Source organism: Miscanthus floridulus, unplaced genomic scaffold, assembly GCF_019320115.1.
Source record: "Miscanthus floridulus cultivar M001 unplaced genomic scaffold, ASM1932011v1 os_2556_1, whole genome shotgun sequence".
NCBI lineage: Eukaryota > Viridiplantae > Streptophyta > Magnoliopsida > Poales > Poaceae > Miscanthus > Miscanthus floridulus.
In genome coordinates this window covers 33,531-50,487 of record NW_027098373.1, presented here as the reverse complement: position 1 = coordinate 50,487, position 16,957 = coordinate 33,531, and the positions used below count along the sequence as shown (strand labels likewise).

General features: G+C 41.5%; 1 protein-coding gene across 3 annotated transcripts; it reads left to right on the top strand.

The window, feature by feature from the left end:
* Positions 1 to 2,382: 2,382 nt before the first annotated feature.
* Positions 2,383 to 16,114, top strand: LOC136535120 (probable DNA helicase MCM9). 3 transcript variants are annotated; one of them, XM_066527437.1, is made up of 20 exons: positions 2,383 to 2,536; positions 2,617 to 2,719; positions 2,808 to 2,907; positions 3,033 to 3,171; positions 3,978 to 4,041; positions 4,240 to 4,414; positions 4,735 to 4,834; positions 5,377 to 5,480; positions 8,400 to 8,465; positions 9,288 to 9,380; positions 12,221 to 12,337; positions 12,443 to 12,515; positions 13,406 to 13,472; positions 13,564 to 13,645; positions 14,320 to 14,441; positions 14,579 to 14,646; positions 14,916 to 15,025; positions 15,105 to 15,152; positions 15,254 to 15,406; positions 15,648 to 16,114. In XM_066527437.1, the coding sequence occupies exons 1-20, from the start codon at positions 2,400 to 2,402 to the stop codon at positions 15,704 to 15,706; spliced, it is 1,980 nt and encodes a 659-aa protein (XP_066383534.1). In that variant the 5' UTR covers positions 2,383 to 2,399; the 3' UTR covers positions 15,707 to 16,114. The 3 variants fall into 3 exon arrangements, with proteins under 3 accessions (XP_066383534.1, XP_066383533.1, XP_066383535.1); XM_066527436.1 differs by having other exon boundaries at positions 14,248 to 14,441; XM_066527438.1 differs by having other exon boundaries at positions 2,493 to 2,536; positions 2,808 to 2,951; positions 14,248 to 14,441.
* Positions 16,115 to 16,957: the final 843 nt, after the last annotated feature.

Below are 16,957 nucleotides of genomic sequence, written 5' to 3'. Positions count from 1 at the left end.
TATGTACAGGGTAGCGCTCCAGAAGATGGCAGGTGCTGCTTTAAAAGGCTGGCAAGGGCACAACAAGGCAGAGCTGACTAGAGGCTGGTGGCGCAGCGCCGTGCCGTGCAAAGAGCGTACATGCGCGCAGCGGCACAGGCATTTGCGCGGATTCAAGCACGAGTGATTGTTTGCCTGTGCTGTGTTTGTGTCTAGCTTCCTCGATGTTCTCGGGGTTTAGCTTATCAAGTTTATTGATGTCTCCTCGCAAAAAACAAAATGTTTATTGATGTCTTTAGCTGACTTATTAGACCCTGTTTGATTAGGTAGGAGTAGTTGTAAACAGTCGGTCGCTTGTTGTTTAACCATTATTCAGATAAACGATCGTGTAAATGTGATAAAAGATCGATTAAACAAAACCGAAACGATCAATTAAACAAAATTGACATACATTTGAACAATGTATAAATGGGCTAAACGATTGTCTAGGCAAACAATGTCTAGAAGGACTAGTTGAGATACAGCTAAAATTTAGTGAGCTACTCTTTTAGTCCAAAAAAAAAAAGGACCGACTATATTTGGTGCCTGGAATTTTGCATTAACATGATTCTCATTCATTGGATCTAAATCAGATGGATTTGGAGCTTCTTTCCTTGATTTCTTTCATTCAGTTGTCAGGTGCTTTTGGTCTGCGTTTTCAGGCACCTGCGCTCTAAAGAAGCGTGAAAAAATTCCATAAAGGTAAGCTACATATATCTAACGGCAGTGATAGCGTGTTCGGACGGATGGAGCCTGCCCTTGTCCGTTGATTTTTTTTTCTCGCCGCGCACGCGCCTCCTGCCCCGTCACAGCGCGACTAACCTCGCACGCGCAGCCTGCCCCGCCCCGCCCCGCACGCGCATCCCACCCCCGTCGCGCCCCGATTGCCGGCCCCAGCGAGCCACGTCCGCAGGACACCGGCATGCCACGCGGCCCGTCCGTCAGTCCCCAATTCGCCGTACGCCATTCCCCCGCGCCCGTGCCATGCCACCATCACTCCCCGCGCTCCTTAACTCTCTCAACAACATGAAACACTTGAATGCAACATATATATATATATATATATATATATATATATATATATATATATATATATATATATATATATGGAACTACTATCCTGTAGCTGGCTACAGAATAATTTATTTTGTAGCCACTTTGAGTTACGATAATTACTATATTAATTTACGAGATTATAGTAACTCCTTACTAAGTTGTTTAATATAACGTTATGGTAAATATCCTCATGTGTTATAGTAACCCAACTATCGTAAATATGTATTGACATTATCGTAAATTAGTATATAAAATTATAGTAAATGGAGGTGGCTACAGAATAACTTATTTTGTAGCCGGCTACTAAATAGCCTCTCCCTATATATATATATATATATATATATATATATATATATATATATATATATATATGAAAACAATGAAACATCTAGAACATACGCTTGCAACATATGTGTGAAAACATATGCAACATTTAGATAACACACTTGCAACTTGCAATATAAAAACACTTACTGCACTAAGATAGAAACAGACATTTGAAATATATTGTTGCAACATATGTGTGAAAACATATGCAATATCTAGATTTGAACGCTTGCAACGTACGTCAGGAACAAATGAAACATTTTGAACAAACCTGTGAAACACTTGCAACATGCCTCTGAAACACTTAGAACATATGCAATATGTGCAACACCCTGATTTACTTTTGCATCATATGAAACCATTGCAATATACTTTTGAAACGTCTGAAACACTTGAAACATACGCTTTTTTATCGCAACATCTTCTTGTTGAGGTCGCGTGTCGCGGCGGCCACAACCTTCTGATGGGAACAACAGCGTCGGCAGCACCCAGCAGCACCTCGCCATGTGTGGTGGATGGGGCATGGCGTGCAGCGGCGGGGCGCGTGGCGTGCAGCGAGGTGGAGTGGGCACGGTAAGGGATGGAGCGTGGCGCGGTGACGGAGGGTGCACGACGTGGGATGGGGTGCGCGACGGAAAAGATGGCAGCAGCGAACGCAAGGGGTAGCACCGCGCCATGGGCGAAGAGATACTTACGGCGACAGACAGCATGCCAGTTGGGCTAGTAGCGCGCAGTTTGGGAATGCTGCGTGCGGAAGGAGAGACGGCCGCTCGCATACCGAATAGAAACCAAACGAGACCAAAGTTGCGCTGCCCTCATCTGGGCCTGCCAAAGTTCGGTTTCGGCACTGTACGTATGTAATAGCCCACGAAACAAATCAGTACTGTTTTCCGCAAGCCCACTACACTACAGAGCCGCTCCATAACACCAACTCTGACCATCATCGCCTCGACGCCACCCCTCCTCCGTTTCCCGCCCAAATCCCCACCGCCGCCCAAATGTTCTCGTCGGAGGAGGACGAGTCCGCCGCGGCGCAGAAGCTTGCGGACTTCCTCTTCAACTCCTACGCCGACGACATTCACCGCATCCTCCTCGACGACGATCCCTCCAAGCTCCATTTCCCTCTCGTTATTGAGTGCGTCCTCCCGATCAGCTCCTCCCGTTCCCGTTCCCCTTCCCCTTCACCAAACCCTAACACCCCATCTCCACTCGCAGATTCTCTGAGCTTACGGAGTTCGACCCCAAGTTCGCCGGCAAGCTCTACTTAGATCCCCATAAGTACCTGCCCTTCCTCAAAGACGCCGCACAATGGGCCCAGGTCAGCGAACCATCTGAGCATACAACCACCTCCTGCATCTCCTTGCCCATTCCCCATTCTTTTCTGAAACCTTAATATTGCCTTGCAGGACAAGGTGTTGAAGAAATTGGGGAATTCGAAAACCACAGAGAAGAAGAGGTCCGTGCATGTGCGTATCGATGTCACTGGATCGCCGCTAGAATCCCCTGGTGCGCACGTGTGCAACTCTTGTGCTCGTTCGAATGCCTGTGTGGTGATTTCTTCGCGCTATTTGGCGGGCCACTTCATCATATTCGTAGTTTGGTGGTGATGGAGGTGTTTTGCACTTTTGCAGAGGTCTCCCCAAGTATTGGAAAGGTGAGGGTGAAGTACATGAGGAAATTGATTGTTCTGAAGGGAACTGTGATCAGATCTGGTTGTGTGAAGATGATTGAGTATGAGAGGTGCTACATGTGCAGGAAGTGCAAACACAGGTTTGTGATGCATATTTCAGGGCTTTTTCAACATGTACACTAATATAGGCTGGTTGCTGGTGAAGCATCACCATGAATTTCGTATCAGCGCAGTTCTGCTATTTCAGATGGTGGTCTACCGATTAAGCTGGTTAGGTAGAAGCTTCCCTTAAAAAGTGAGAAGAGATTTCCTAAAACTAAAGCGGAGTTTCATATTTCTAGCGGGGCTGGCAAGATTATATCATTTCTGTTACATTTTTGTAACACTAAGGACCTGATTGGTAGTGATCCAGATTCTCCCTAAAAACTATTCTCTTTTGAAACAGAATCACTTGCTCAATTCGTTTTGCTACTGATCCAGATACTCGTTGAAATGAACTAGAATCCGTTTGAAACAACCTTTTGGTTTATTCTCCCTCCCAGTGTTAAAATGAGAAACGTTTCAAGGTGATTCAGGGTGAAACGTTACTAGTTTTTCAGCATCTGGTAGAGATTGAAGTGATTCCGCTCAGAATCAGAAATGTTTGACCCATCTAAACGGGAAGCCTATTTGGGTTACTTAAGTCTGTAAGTGAAAAGATCCATTAGCAGGAGGAGTCTTTCATTTTTTCAAGAAATTGGTGGGGATATTCAGAGTTGAAAACTGTTTGTTGATTGCCTTGAAAGTTTATATAAACTTCCAGATGATAATTTTGTGACTTGACAAGTTGACATATAGCAAGAAATGTTTTGACCTCATCATTTTTTCTAAGAAGAATTGTTGAACATTGTGATCATACCTTTACACACTGGATAGACAATACCTACATTTTCTTTACCTTGAACAGCTTCGAGGTCTATCCTGAGTTGGAGGCTAGGAATCGTATAAATCTTCCTTTATTGTGCCCAAAGGTATTTGATTTTCTTAGTAGATTCTTTTACTGCTGTTTTTTTTCTTGTTCTATATATATCTGTCAACATGCGGTGAACATTTGCATTGTTCTACGTGATAGGAGTACTATTTTTCTTGCCTGTTACATTTTATAATTGGTTGTACTTTTGCTTGAACTGCTATGGAAGCTACTACTAATAATTTTGCTCTGCATCTAGGCTTCAAGTGGCTGTACAAGTGCTTCTTTTGAGTTTGTAGAAGGTAGCACCATTTGCCGTGATTACCAAGAAATCAAAATTCAAGAGAATGTACAGCTTCTTGGTATTGGGTCTATACCCCGCTCCATGCCTGTAATTTTGATGGATGACCTTGTTGATAGCATTAAAGCTGGAGGTAAGCAGCCTCTTTGTGATTTATCCATAGGATCATGGGGAACGACTATTGGTATTATTTGTCCCTTCATGTTCAGCCCTTATCCTGCATTCCTTTTTTTTTCATTTTTTGAATTTTCCAGTTGTGTTCAGAGCTAAAAAAAGTCTAGAAGCTTTGCTATTGTTTGGAGCAGCTTGAACAGTTCACTTATAACATTTCAATGTTGGTTTCTTGTTATTTCCAATGTGAAAAGTCAAAAGTGGAATATGTTGTAAGCCCTACATGAGTTGCGTATAATGGTCATCCATTATTATGCTTAGCCGTGTTAGTTGTTTCTTCAGATGATGTCATTATTACGGGCATATTATCTGCCAAATGGTCTCCTGATATTAAGGATGTGCGGTCCAATCTTGATCCTATTCTGCTTGCCAATTATGTGAGGTAATTTGATTATTTATAATTTGGTTGCTCAGCAAGCTTTGATTCTACTAACTTTGAATCTCTTGATCATTATAGTTTTAACCATATTCTTAGCTACACGATTAGTCAATTGCAATTCTTTGTTCTTTGAAGTATTTCATTGCATAGTATGCTTGATAAGAATCTGGAAGGGCCTGTTCATGCATCCAGATCAATCCTGTGATACCAGCAATAAGCTCTACATGTTAATTTTAGTTTAAAAATTATTCATGCATTCTTATGCCTGGCCCGTATGCAGCCAACAAAATAGGGGCCTTTGTCTACAGTTTATGACCTGACTCATTGACTAGTTTTGCTTCGGTCACTGCATTGTAGTTTCCTTATCACCATCTACCAAAGTACTCAGATCATATGTCATCAGAGGTAGTCATATGTTTAGACTGCAGAAGTTTGCAGCTATTTTTATTTGTCCAATGGATGGTTTCTTGTTTCTGGTTGAAGTTTGGACAATGTCAGTTCCTTTCATTCGTTGTTCTTATGTTTACGAATGATTGTGCATTCAGGAGAACAAATGAGCTGAAGGTTGATGTAGACATTCCCGTGGAAACTAAAGTCAAGTTTGAGCGTTTCTGGAAAAAACACAGGGACAGGGATACTCCCCTACAAGGTGCGTAGTCTGTGCCTGTGTGTTTCCTAGACTTACCTAAACCTAGCTTTCTACCTTTAAGCATATATAATGTATTTTATTTGCCAATTAGTTGTGTGAATTGGGAACCTTGTGGTTGATAGCTCACTTCTATCCATGGCAGCTGTAAAGATCCTGATCAGGTCAGAGGTCAGCGAACTTTAAAATGGGACTGATCTATCATGAACTTTCTAAGTGGATCACCTAAGGTCACTTTAGTGCCAACTTGTATAATTTTTTTTCTCAAACACACTGGAGAGCTGTGTAGCATTATAAAAAGGGCGTACCCAGTGCAGAGAGCTCCCGCTCTGTGCGGGGTCTGGGGAAGGGTGTTAGTGGCAAGCCTTACCCTCACCTGTGCGATGCGAGGAGACCGCGACTCGAACCCGGAACCTTCCGGTCATAGGCGGTAAGACTCTACCGCTTGCACCAGGCCCGCCCTTCCTGTGTAGCATTATAAAAAAAGGGAAAATAACCCTTACAAAATACCTCAAACTCACATCAAATCTATGCTCACGTGGATGCCACATTTAGTGTCACTATGGTAATGGGTTCACATTGAAGTGGTGGGATATAGTTCATGATCTTTGCATTGACCCCCCTGCATTCTAATCATGTACAACTTATATATGAATTCACTAACTCATCTATTTGACATTATCTTACTTTAGTGCGACTATGGATTTGTGAGAATTTTGGTGATCAGCGACACACGAGTGTGTGTGTGTGGATTGATTCTTGGGACACAATGTGCTGATTTGGTTCATGAGCAATTACATGGAGGCAATTGGAAGTTTAGAACACTGCCACAGATTGTTGCATGACTTGGGTGGGCCCCTGCTGGTGAATGGTGAGTGTAGCTTGTAAGTCCTGTGGGTTTGAGTTCTGCTGTTTGAATCAACTGTAGAGAGTTTGTGAGCAAAGAAAAAGTACGCACAACCTGCAGGTGTGTAAACAGGAGAGGAGATCAATCTCTCTTGGACTTAAGATTTATTTCTTTATCCAACCACTGTTCAGCTGTAGGTTTAGTCAATATACAAGCATAGTGTCATCTTCCTGCAGTGCACTGGGCAGCGTCCCGGCAAGGATCTGGTGGCTGTACAGCATGAACTTGTTCCGGCTGCTATGTTTTTGCGTTCGATGGAGCACTGGCACAATATGCGCTGGTTAGAGGCATGGCATCACATTGTCCTTCACTACTGTATAGTTCTATGTCAGCGTGAAATATGTGAGTTTGCTCATTGGTGACCTTAGGGGCCGTTTGGCAGGGCTCTCTGGAAGTGATTCTTCATGAGAATCACTCATCCCCAGCCAAACAGCTAAATCTCTCACAGATTTAGGTGGCGATCAGGAAAGAATCACTTCTCCATTTACACTGGGAGGAGAGAGCTAAAAAACCCTGCTCTCCACTGCTCCCTGTTCAAAACCTACAAGAATCACTCAAGAATCAATTCTCACCTGCTCCCCACCTTGCTCTCCCACCATAATCCAGTAAAATCACTCCACTAGAGAATCAAGGAGCAGAGTCAGATAATCTAGGAATAGAGCTCTGCCAAACAGGCCCTTAGACGATCCACTTAGAAAGTTTAGTGATGGATTAGTCCAATTTGAAAGAACAGTGACCTATTTCCACATACAAGACAAGCTTGGTGACCTCTAATACAATTTACTCTTACTCTTTAATCTTAAATGCGAAGCTGTTATGATCCTTAGATCAGGGAATTACTATTGTAGTTTGGAGGTTGGACCGTTGGAGCGACGGATACGATAGATGAAAGGGAGGGAACTTTAGTAGGGAGATGGAACTGTACATTGGTGCAGTTAGAAATTTTGGGTCTGAAAAAGACTAAATCCCTCTTTGCTTAACGATACCAGCCAGCTACCCTTCATTTCATAAATGGGTTTCTGTCCTAGAAAAATATATCTAAACCAATACACCTAATTTTTAATCTAATTTAATCAACTCAAATTCTTATTGCCAGCAGCTTATATTCTAAATAAAAGAAAGTCGCATATCACAACTTCTATCTCATTTGATGTTTCAAGACAGCTCTTGTTTGAGATTCCTTGTTTGACCCGTGTTGTGGTGGCCATGGTTGTCACCATCGGTGCCCACATTGCTGAAATGGCATGTGTGTCAGTGTCACACACGTCGGCACGTGATCAGCTGCACTCCTGCAATGCAATGTGACAACAGACTCACATTGCAGCCCAGTGCTGAGGATGATGCTGATGGCACAGGATATCATCGTAGGGAAGAAACAATACACTTATGTGATGCACTGGTGGGACAGATGTGCTGAATGCTGATATTGCAACCTGCCCTGGTGCACCTGTTGTGATCCAGAGTTGCAGACAAAGCATGGGATGTTCTTGTGCAACTCCATTGAGAAAACAGTTATGGACCACAACAGCCTTCATTCTCGCTTTCTCGGAGGTGGTTCCTTAGACGGTTCCTCAGATCATTAGGGAATAAACACTGTACTGACCACTAAGGTGGGATGAATAATGGAGGATGAAGAGGAAGGGGCTATAAGAAAGGGATGGGGCCATGACTTGGGTGATTATAAACCTTGAGTGAGGAAATGACTATTTTCTTTGCTTATAAATGTGAAAGTGGGCCACCCCATATTTTATAGTGGGTTCACTCCTAACAAAATTGTCTAAATCAAATCTTATGCCTTAACTTTTTGTCCTAAGTCAATTTGAATTGTTATCTCTAATCAAGCTGTCGTTTGAAAATAGCTTATCTCCCAACCAAGCGAAAGAACCAACTTGAATGCTACTGCAGCTACATACATTACTGTTCACATTACCTCTACACATAATGGAAGCCTTACAGACATTTTATTCCAATACTGTACTAGTGTAAACTGCTTATCCTATTTCTCTTGTACACAGGAAGAAATCTTATCTTGGAAGGCATCTGTCCTCAAATTTTTGGGCTATTCACGGTGAAGCTTGCAGGTATGTAACTCTAAGCTGTATTGTTGGCCCCTTCAAAAAAAAACGTATTGTTGTCCTACTATTAACTAGTCAAGTAGTTGTACAACTGTGCAGCTAACCTTGATATATGCTCTTAGGAATTAAATTGCCCACAAATTTAAAGCAGTAATGAGTAGTATAAATCAATCGCCTTGCTAACCTTTTCTTTTCACTTCCTATAGGAGAAGAGAGCATTTTTTACCTTACTTATTTCACTTGTATATGGTTCTGTATGACCTATTGAAGTAATTTATCATCAAACTGTGCCTGGCAAACTATAATTAAACAATATTAACTGCATTACACAATGGCTATCAAACAGAAAACTGAAAAGCTTATACCGAAAACCTGACATAATTCATTGTTCATTTGTTCATTCATCCTGTCTTGTGCTTTATGTGTGCCATGCATCCACCCTCATGTGATTCCTAAATCCCAAGGCTTAAAACAACACAGCTGTTTCCATGATGTTGCTCGATTTTCAATATCCATAATAATTACCTGGTTGAATTTATATCAAACGGTTGGGACCCCCAACAAAATTGTATTCTATATTCTATATTAAAGTTGACTCCAAAGAAAAATAAGAGAGAGCCATATCATATTAAATGCTTGGTAGCATCTGATAATGATTCCATGGTCCAAAATATTTCGTTAATTTATATTACAAACCTAAATTATAGAGAGTTCTTGTTTTGAGTATAGATTTTTTCCCTCCAAAAAGAACATACAAACTTATTTATTTTTGAAGTTTTTATATGCCAAATAAATTTATTATAACATCACAATGTTTAATGATTCCAGTTGCTCTTACATTAATTGGTGGAGTGCAGCATGTTGATGCTTCTGGAACAAAGGTTCGTGGAGAACCCCATATGCTTCTTGTTGGTGATCCAGGTACTGTATTCATGACGTGTATACACAAGTAGCGATTTCTCCATGGGGGTCTGCAAGGCTTAATTTATTTTGAGAGTGGGCAGGACCGCAGGGGTTGTACCTATAACCCAAGAAAAAAAAAAACAGAATAGAGGTTATATTGCACGGACATGGACATGGGCATCAGAATCCAACTTGGACTCCAGTCACTTCAGCCATAGATTTTGGAGTTGCCTGGAATCACTTGGAACTCGACCAGGGTTGAATAGACTGACTCAAAAATATTTTAAGACTTGATGTCCTGGTAAATGGTAACAATGCTAAGGAGGCATCAGAAGAAAAAAAATGTAACTGCCAGTTAAAATAAGCACTGTCATGTTTAGGTCTGTTAGTAATTTGGCCAGCTCTTGCTCCTTTGTCCTTTCTTTTCACATCCTTTTGTACTCCCTTGTCTTGTGACATGAGGCAAATAGTTGGTAGTATGGCCATAGTAGGTGGTAGTATGGCTGGTATGGCCATTGTAGTAGTATTTGTACTTGTAGTTGGTAAAACACCACTCTGTACTAGAGTAGAACATGTATATATGCAAGTATATGGACCAGCTGCAATCCAGTTCAGTTAAGCAGCAGCACTCCAGTGTCTCTCTTTGTTCTCTCTTCTCCACTACTTCATCTCTCAATGTGTGTGCGCGCGCGCCCGTGTGCATGTGCGTGCACACGTTGATTTGTACCTGATTCAGAGCCACGGTAGGAGAGATCTATTAGGAATAGCAACTTATTGTATTGCCATGCTCCAAAGGGGGAGATAAGGTGATGTACAATATGCAGGGAACAGCCTACACTACAAGACATATACATCTAACCCCTCCCCCCTCAAACTCATGGTGGATCAACAACATTGAGTTTGGAGAGCAAATAACTATGGTGTGCCTTCGTCTGTGCCTTTGTGAAGAAATCTGCTTGTTGAACTTCCGAAGGCACATGGTAAAGAGACACAATGTGATCATGAACCTACGGCCTCATGTAGGAAGCATCAACGCCAATATGCTTTGTGAGCTCATGCTTCACTGGATCCCGAGCAATACTGGTCGTGCCGGTTCTGTCAAAGGAAAGAGGGGTCGGTCCAGTGGCACACCAAAGTCCTCAAGCAACCAATGTAGCCATGTCACCTCGGCAGTGACAGCTGCCATAGTACGCAGCTCAGCCTCAGCACTCAAACGGGGAACTGCAGATTGCTTTTTGGTCTTCCATGCAATTAAGGAGGAGTGAAGGAAAACACAATAGGCTGAGAAGGAGTGATCACTATCCCAAGTATAGCAGTGAAGTACACCTGAAGCCGGAGCAAGCTAGAGCGAGGAAAGAACAAGCGGCGAGATGTGGTGCCACGAAGGTATTGCAGGACATGAAGAAGGTGAGCACAATGGACCTGAGTCGGAGCAGAGATGGTGAGAGATGTTTTGACGGGTAATCCCAAGTTAGACAAGACTCCCAACGAGGTGACAATAGCGAGTCGGGTTGTCAAGTGGTTCACCATCAGTGGGACACAAGTGAACACTAAGCTCCATAGGAGTATCAACAATGTGGTGATCAGTGAGAGCGGCACAGGAGAGAATATCCTGTACATACTAATCCTAGGAGAGGTACCAAGGAAGTAATGAAGGGGACCCAAATCAGACATTATATCACTAAGCCACTTCTTCACAAAGTCAATGAATTGTGAATCATCACCTGTGATGAGCATGTCATCAAAATAGAGAAGGAGAAGAGGACGACCACGAGGGAAGGTGTGGACAATGAGAGCAGGGTCATGGTCACTAGGCTCCAGCGTCATTGACAACATAGAGAAGCACTCAAACCAAGCCTGAGGAGCCAGTTTGAGGCCATAAAGAGAACGACGGAGCCGACACACCGTGCCATGAGGAATGGAGTACCTTGGAGGTGGCTGCATGTAGACCTCACAGAGCTCGCCATTGAGAACGGTGTTCTTGACATCAAGCTGAGAGATGGACCATTGTCGAACAGAAGCAACCGCAAGAAGAGTCCGAATAGTAGTCATATGAGCAATTCGAGCAAAGGTCTCATCATAGTCACGACCATGCTCTTGCTGGAAACTGCGTGCAACAACACGAGCCTTATAGCGCTCAAGAGAACCATCAGATCAAGTCTTGACCTTGTAGACCCACTTGCAAGTAATGGCAATGACATCATGGGGCAAGGGAACAAGGTCCCAAGTGCCAGTGCGCTCCAAAGCAGCAATCTCCTCGGCCATATCATGTTGCAACAACATGGACCAAGATTGGAGTGGTGGAAATCAAGCAAGAGCATCCTAATTAGGGGAAGAGTTGTTAGTAATTCGGTCAGCTCTTGCTCCTTTCTTTTCACATCCTCTGTACTAGAGTAGAACATGTATATATGCAAGTATATGGATCAGCTGCAATCCAGTTTAGTTATGCAGCAGCATTCTAGTGTGAGTGTGTGTGTTCGTGCTCTCTCTGCTCTCCCTTCTCCACTACTTCATCTGCCAAGTGTGTTTGTGTGAGGCTGAGGGTCTGTACCTGATTGCCGGCTAACAAGGTCTGTCTTGGGTGGATTGGATCGGAGAGGGTAGTAGTAAGAGGTTTCTGGATGTGATCCTGGACCTTGTCAGCGCAGCTGGGGAGCCGTTGTTGGCTATTGCACCAGCGAGGCAGGGGTTAGAGAAGCAAAATGAGATAATAGATCAGTCTATTGCTTAAATACGAGGGGTGTGCCGGTTGTTGATTAATTAGCAAAAAGCTTGACCCTACTATTCATGTAGGAAAAAAGTTTGTTTAGAAAAGGAAAGGCAAAATTGCAACTATATTTTGTTCCATTGAATTTCAGGTACTGGTAAATCCCAATTTTTGAAGTTTGCTGCTAAATTGAGCAACCGCTCTGTGATCACAACTGGTCTCGGAAGCTCCAGTGCTGGTTTAACTGTCACAGCTGTCAAGGATGGAGGTACTACGTCTGTCATAGCATTATGCTGTTTTCTGTTTCATCTACATCTAGTAACGATTTTGTTCTCTTTTGGTGGTGTCGGTGATGGTGGGGGTGTAATGTCAGGGGAGTGGATGCTTGAGGCTGGTGCTCTTGTTTTGGCTGATGGTGGTTTATGCTGCATAGATGAATTTGACAGGTCACCAATGTTCAATTTTCTATTTAATGCTGTTTACTAGTGCAATTAGGCCCTGTTTGGTTAGCGTCCCCAACGCGCCAGACAGAGTCACGACACGCTGAAAACATGGTGAACGATTTGTCCGCCGAATATTTGGCAAAAACCTACTAAGGAAAAAAGTGTGGCAGCCTAACCTGTCGCAAGATATGGACGCAACATGATCCAAACAATGACCTCAACTTCTGTGGCAAATTTTGGCGAGATGTGGAAGTGATCGAAACACACCCTTATAGTGCTCTATGATTATTGAAATTCAAGACGTTCCAATTCCTAAATTATATTAGAACTCATCTGGCCTTACAAAATAGTACTAGCACTATCCTCTGCACTCTGCAGTTCTGACATCCGATAACAGTGCTACGCATGAGATGTATACACATGCCTAGTATAAGACGTCCAATAATTGCAGTTATTTTTTTTGTATACTCATGTATGAGATTTATACATGCATGTAACAAGTAGGCACTACCCTCTTTAGGTGTAGAATAAATAGTAAACTCTACTAAGGTTAGGGGGTAAACAGTACACTCTAGTACTCTACTAAGGTTAGGGGCCCCTTTCCCATATGCCCCTTGGTTTTGGTGGGCGCCCTCGTTGCCCTGCTACAGGGCTGAGTCTGACAAGTGATGACCAGTTATGTCCCTGGATACGCACAACGGATCACCGATGTATAATCTGCATGCATAATTTTTACCTGATGTATAGCTTGTCTTGTGCTGTTGATACTTTTTATAAGACATGGTATGTCATGTACTGCTTCTGGGTTCTTGCTAAAATTAATGCAAATATGATTATATAACCTAATTTATCATGGAGGTCTATGACACCTAACCTGACATTCTTCTCAATAGCATGCGAGAGCATGACAGAACAACAATACATGAAGCCATGGAGCAACAGACAATAAGCATTGCGAAGGTACTGCTGCTTTTTAAAATTGCCAGTTTCTGTACCACTCACAGTTGACTAGTGTGCATTTTAACTCAGCATTATTACTTCTGTCTTCCAGGCTGGACTAGTTACGACACTCAGTACAAGGACTACTGTCTTTGGTGCCACGAATCCGAAAGGGCAATATGACCCTAATGAAAGTAGTGCTTTTACACAAAAAGCAATTATATAGCTTAGTGACTTATGTAAAATGTTATCAGAAGTCAGCACTGTGTTACAGGCATATTTACTTCTGGGTTCCACTCTCACCCATAACACGATGGTGTTATTGGGATATTGGCTAGTTAATTTCTTAAGATTCACTTGGAGGACTTCCCCTTTATTAGTACTTTGGCCCAAATCATTTTCAATTTGCTAACAATATTAGTTTAGCAAGGCGTCAAAAAACAAATGCATGCTTCTAAGATTCTATCATTGTCCCTTGCTAAAGTTCTTAGATAAATTTTGTTCAGATACAAATTTTGTTTTTTAGTTTTGGGAAAGTACAATGGTTTTGCTTCCATTTTGAGAAACTAAAAGGTTTACACAGTGAATTCTATAATTTAAAAAAAACTATAGTATTGCTAAAACCATCTTTTGGAGTTTCTGCACCCATGTCCTTTTTTGTTAAAAAAAACATGGTTTTTGCACACCTTTGGTATCTGAAAGTACAGTTTCTTGATACCATGTTTTTTTTCCAGAACAACATCCAAAAAGGCCTTTTTTCCATTCTGATTGTTGTATCTTTGTTTTTCCCTTTCAGGTTTGTCTGTGAATACAACACTTTCAGGACCATTGTTGAGTAGATTGTTGTATCTTTGTTTTTCCCTTTCAGGTTTGTCTGTGAATACAACACTTTCAGGACCATTGTTGAGTAGATTTGATATAGTCCTTGTTCTTCTGGATTCACAAAATACTGACTGGGATGAAGTAGTTTCATCTCATATATTGAAGGAGGTGTGTTTTGTTGCTATTAAACTGGACTCGCTCTACTGGCTGCATCTTGCACTTAATCCATAGCCATGAAAATAATGTGTAAATTGTCAGTCATCAAGCAAAAATTCTATTGAGAAATTAGTTTTTTAAATGCGCAGAATGTTGATGGAAAGAAAGATAAGACAGATGCTTCTGATCTAGAGTGGACACTCCCCCAGTTGAGAAGGTTGAGACTTTTGATGCATTGATTACCTCCCATGAAATAATAAGGCTGAGCTTAAAGGCTGGTGCACAACAATACAAATAATTTTTTTTATGATTTATTTTAACATCCTCACCTCATTTATCAGCTTCCGAAACTGCTGTTTTGTCAGATCACTAATGAGCAGCAGAATGTTTAAAGTGCATTTAGCTGAATGTGCTGTTCAGTACAGAAAATTTTCAGTCTTTTGTTGCCAATACCATACAATAATACCAGGGTATTTCGAATTTAAGGTACATCAATTATGTAAGGAAGGAGTTTAAACCAGTGCTGACAAAGGAGGCAGAAAGAGTTATCTCGAGCTATTATCAGCTACAGAGAAAATCAGGAACACATAATGCAGGTTAGGCTTAGCCAAACAAATATTTTTCTGTAGCCTTGACATTTTGCAGCCTCTCAAAAAATAGGCTTCTAAATTGCAGCAAGGACAACAGTGCGTATGCTTGAAAGTTTGATAAGGCTAGGGCAAGGCATGTTCTGTTACCTCCTATTGTTCTCTTCCTCCTTTCACAATTGCTATTTTTGATCCTTTCATTCCTTTGTTCTTACAGTTTATTTTTGTCTGCTGCAGCACATGCAAGATTAATGTGCAGTAATGAGGTTACACAACTTGATGTCATTGCTGCCATATTATGCATGGAATCCTCCATGACAACATCTCCAATAGTGGATATTGCTGGAAATGCTCTGCACTCAAATTTTACAGATCACCCTGATGAAGAATGTATCCTAACATCCATGAAAAATACTTGTCTATTTCTTCGCCATGCCTGCAGAAGCAATGATAGTAGGATGTACATTAGATGTGGTATATTCTCTCAGGAAATGTTGTGGTACAAATTTCCTTTTGCTAACTGCCTCAGTGCCAGTTGAGATGCATCTATCAGGAAATGCATCATTGTACAACTGGATTCTGTAAACCAGCAAGCAGCTTTCCTGTGTTTGTTTTTCTTGACATATCATAGATAAAACACAGGAGAAGAAGATTCTCAAGAAACTTGGACTAACTCAAGATTCCCCATAATTCAGTACAAGCCATCAGTTACTGCATTCTGTAGATTTATTAACGTATGGACCTACGTGCTATTCTGCACAATGAATCAGTGATACATGAAGGTGAACATGATACTTATGTGGCCGTTTGGCAATCCTTTCAAAATTGCTAGGATGATAAGATCGACGATCGGCTCCTCGAATGAACTACTAAATCAAGCACCGTGGATGCATAGTTGCATAAGAATGATGACAGTAATGAAATGATGATTACAATATTAATTTCTGTTCTCAAAGCTTGTGGTTCATCTTAAATACTTGGTTAAAAAACTGTTTCTGAAATTCTAGAAGGCAAAATAATAAAGCATGATACTTGCCTAGTTGATTACTGTGACTGATTCATTTACTCGCTATTGAGTAAATGTCTGATCAACCTCATGTGCAAGCTCTTGGTGGAACGAGATCTGCCTTTGCAGTTCATGTTGTATATACTTCTTTTGCACATGTCATTTATCAAATTTTGCAATCTGTTCAGATTGGCTTTGTAATGTGCAGCAATTTTTTTTGCCACTCAGGATTATATCTTATGACATCTATCTGTTCAAATTGAAAGAAGCTAACTCATTGAATTTGTCCTCTGCCATTAGTTGTGCCGTTGTCTGGTAAGTCATTTTGATGATATAAAGAGGGGACTCAGTCACTCAGGGGAGGATCTGGAGTTTCAATGATGTGAAGCGAATATAAATGAAAAATGTAACAGTGTATCTGTGTATGTTTGTGGGTTTCATTGACATGTCACATGTTGCCGGTGACGACACGTATAATAGCAGGACTGCAGACTTCTGCGTGGTTACCAACTCATATCTCGTCCTGGATACCCATGGTCAGTTTTTATATGAATTAACTTGGCCATCCACTGACTTCGACTGAGGCATGTTTTTTTTCTGTCACTCAGTCACTTTATTCTGCTAACCGAAAGCTCAGGCTGGTAGAGAACTTCGTAAAGTTCCTTATAGGGGATTCTTCTCACGTGGTGTACAGGTGTGTTCAACTTGTAGAAAAGTTCATCCCATGCGTGTCTTGATGCGTCCATCTTGGCCTTTGTGAGTGGACGATTGAACTCTTGTGCTAAGAATTCAAATTGGTTAGTAGACTATTGTCTAGGGACAAGTCTCCTAGTTTTTTTTTTATTATTAACTAGAAAAAAAACTATCAAGCATTTATGCAAAACGATGAAGTGAATGGTACATATCTACTTATGTTTTATACTCTTATAATTTAT

Bases quoted from the DNA above. Each gene is read 5' to 3' on its own strand.
- LOC136535120 (XM_066527436.1), top strand. From the start codon at position 2,400: ATGTTCTCGTCGGAGGAGGACGAGTCCGCCGCGGCGCAGAAGCTTGCG. The intron at 13,646-14,247 runs GTAGTGCTTTTA...TTTCCCTTTCAG, and splicing joins GCAATATGACCCTAATGAAA to GTTTGTCTGTGAATACAACA. The intron at 14,442-14,578 runs GTGTGTTTTGTT...TTAAATGCGCAG, and splicing joins CATCTCATATATTGAAGGAG to AATGTTGATGGAAAGAAAGA.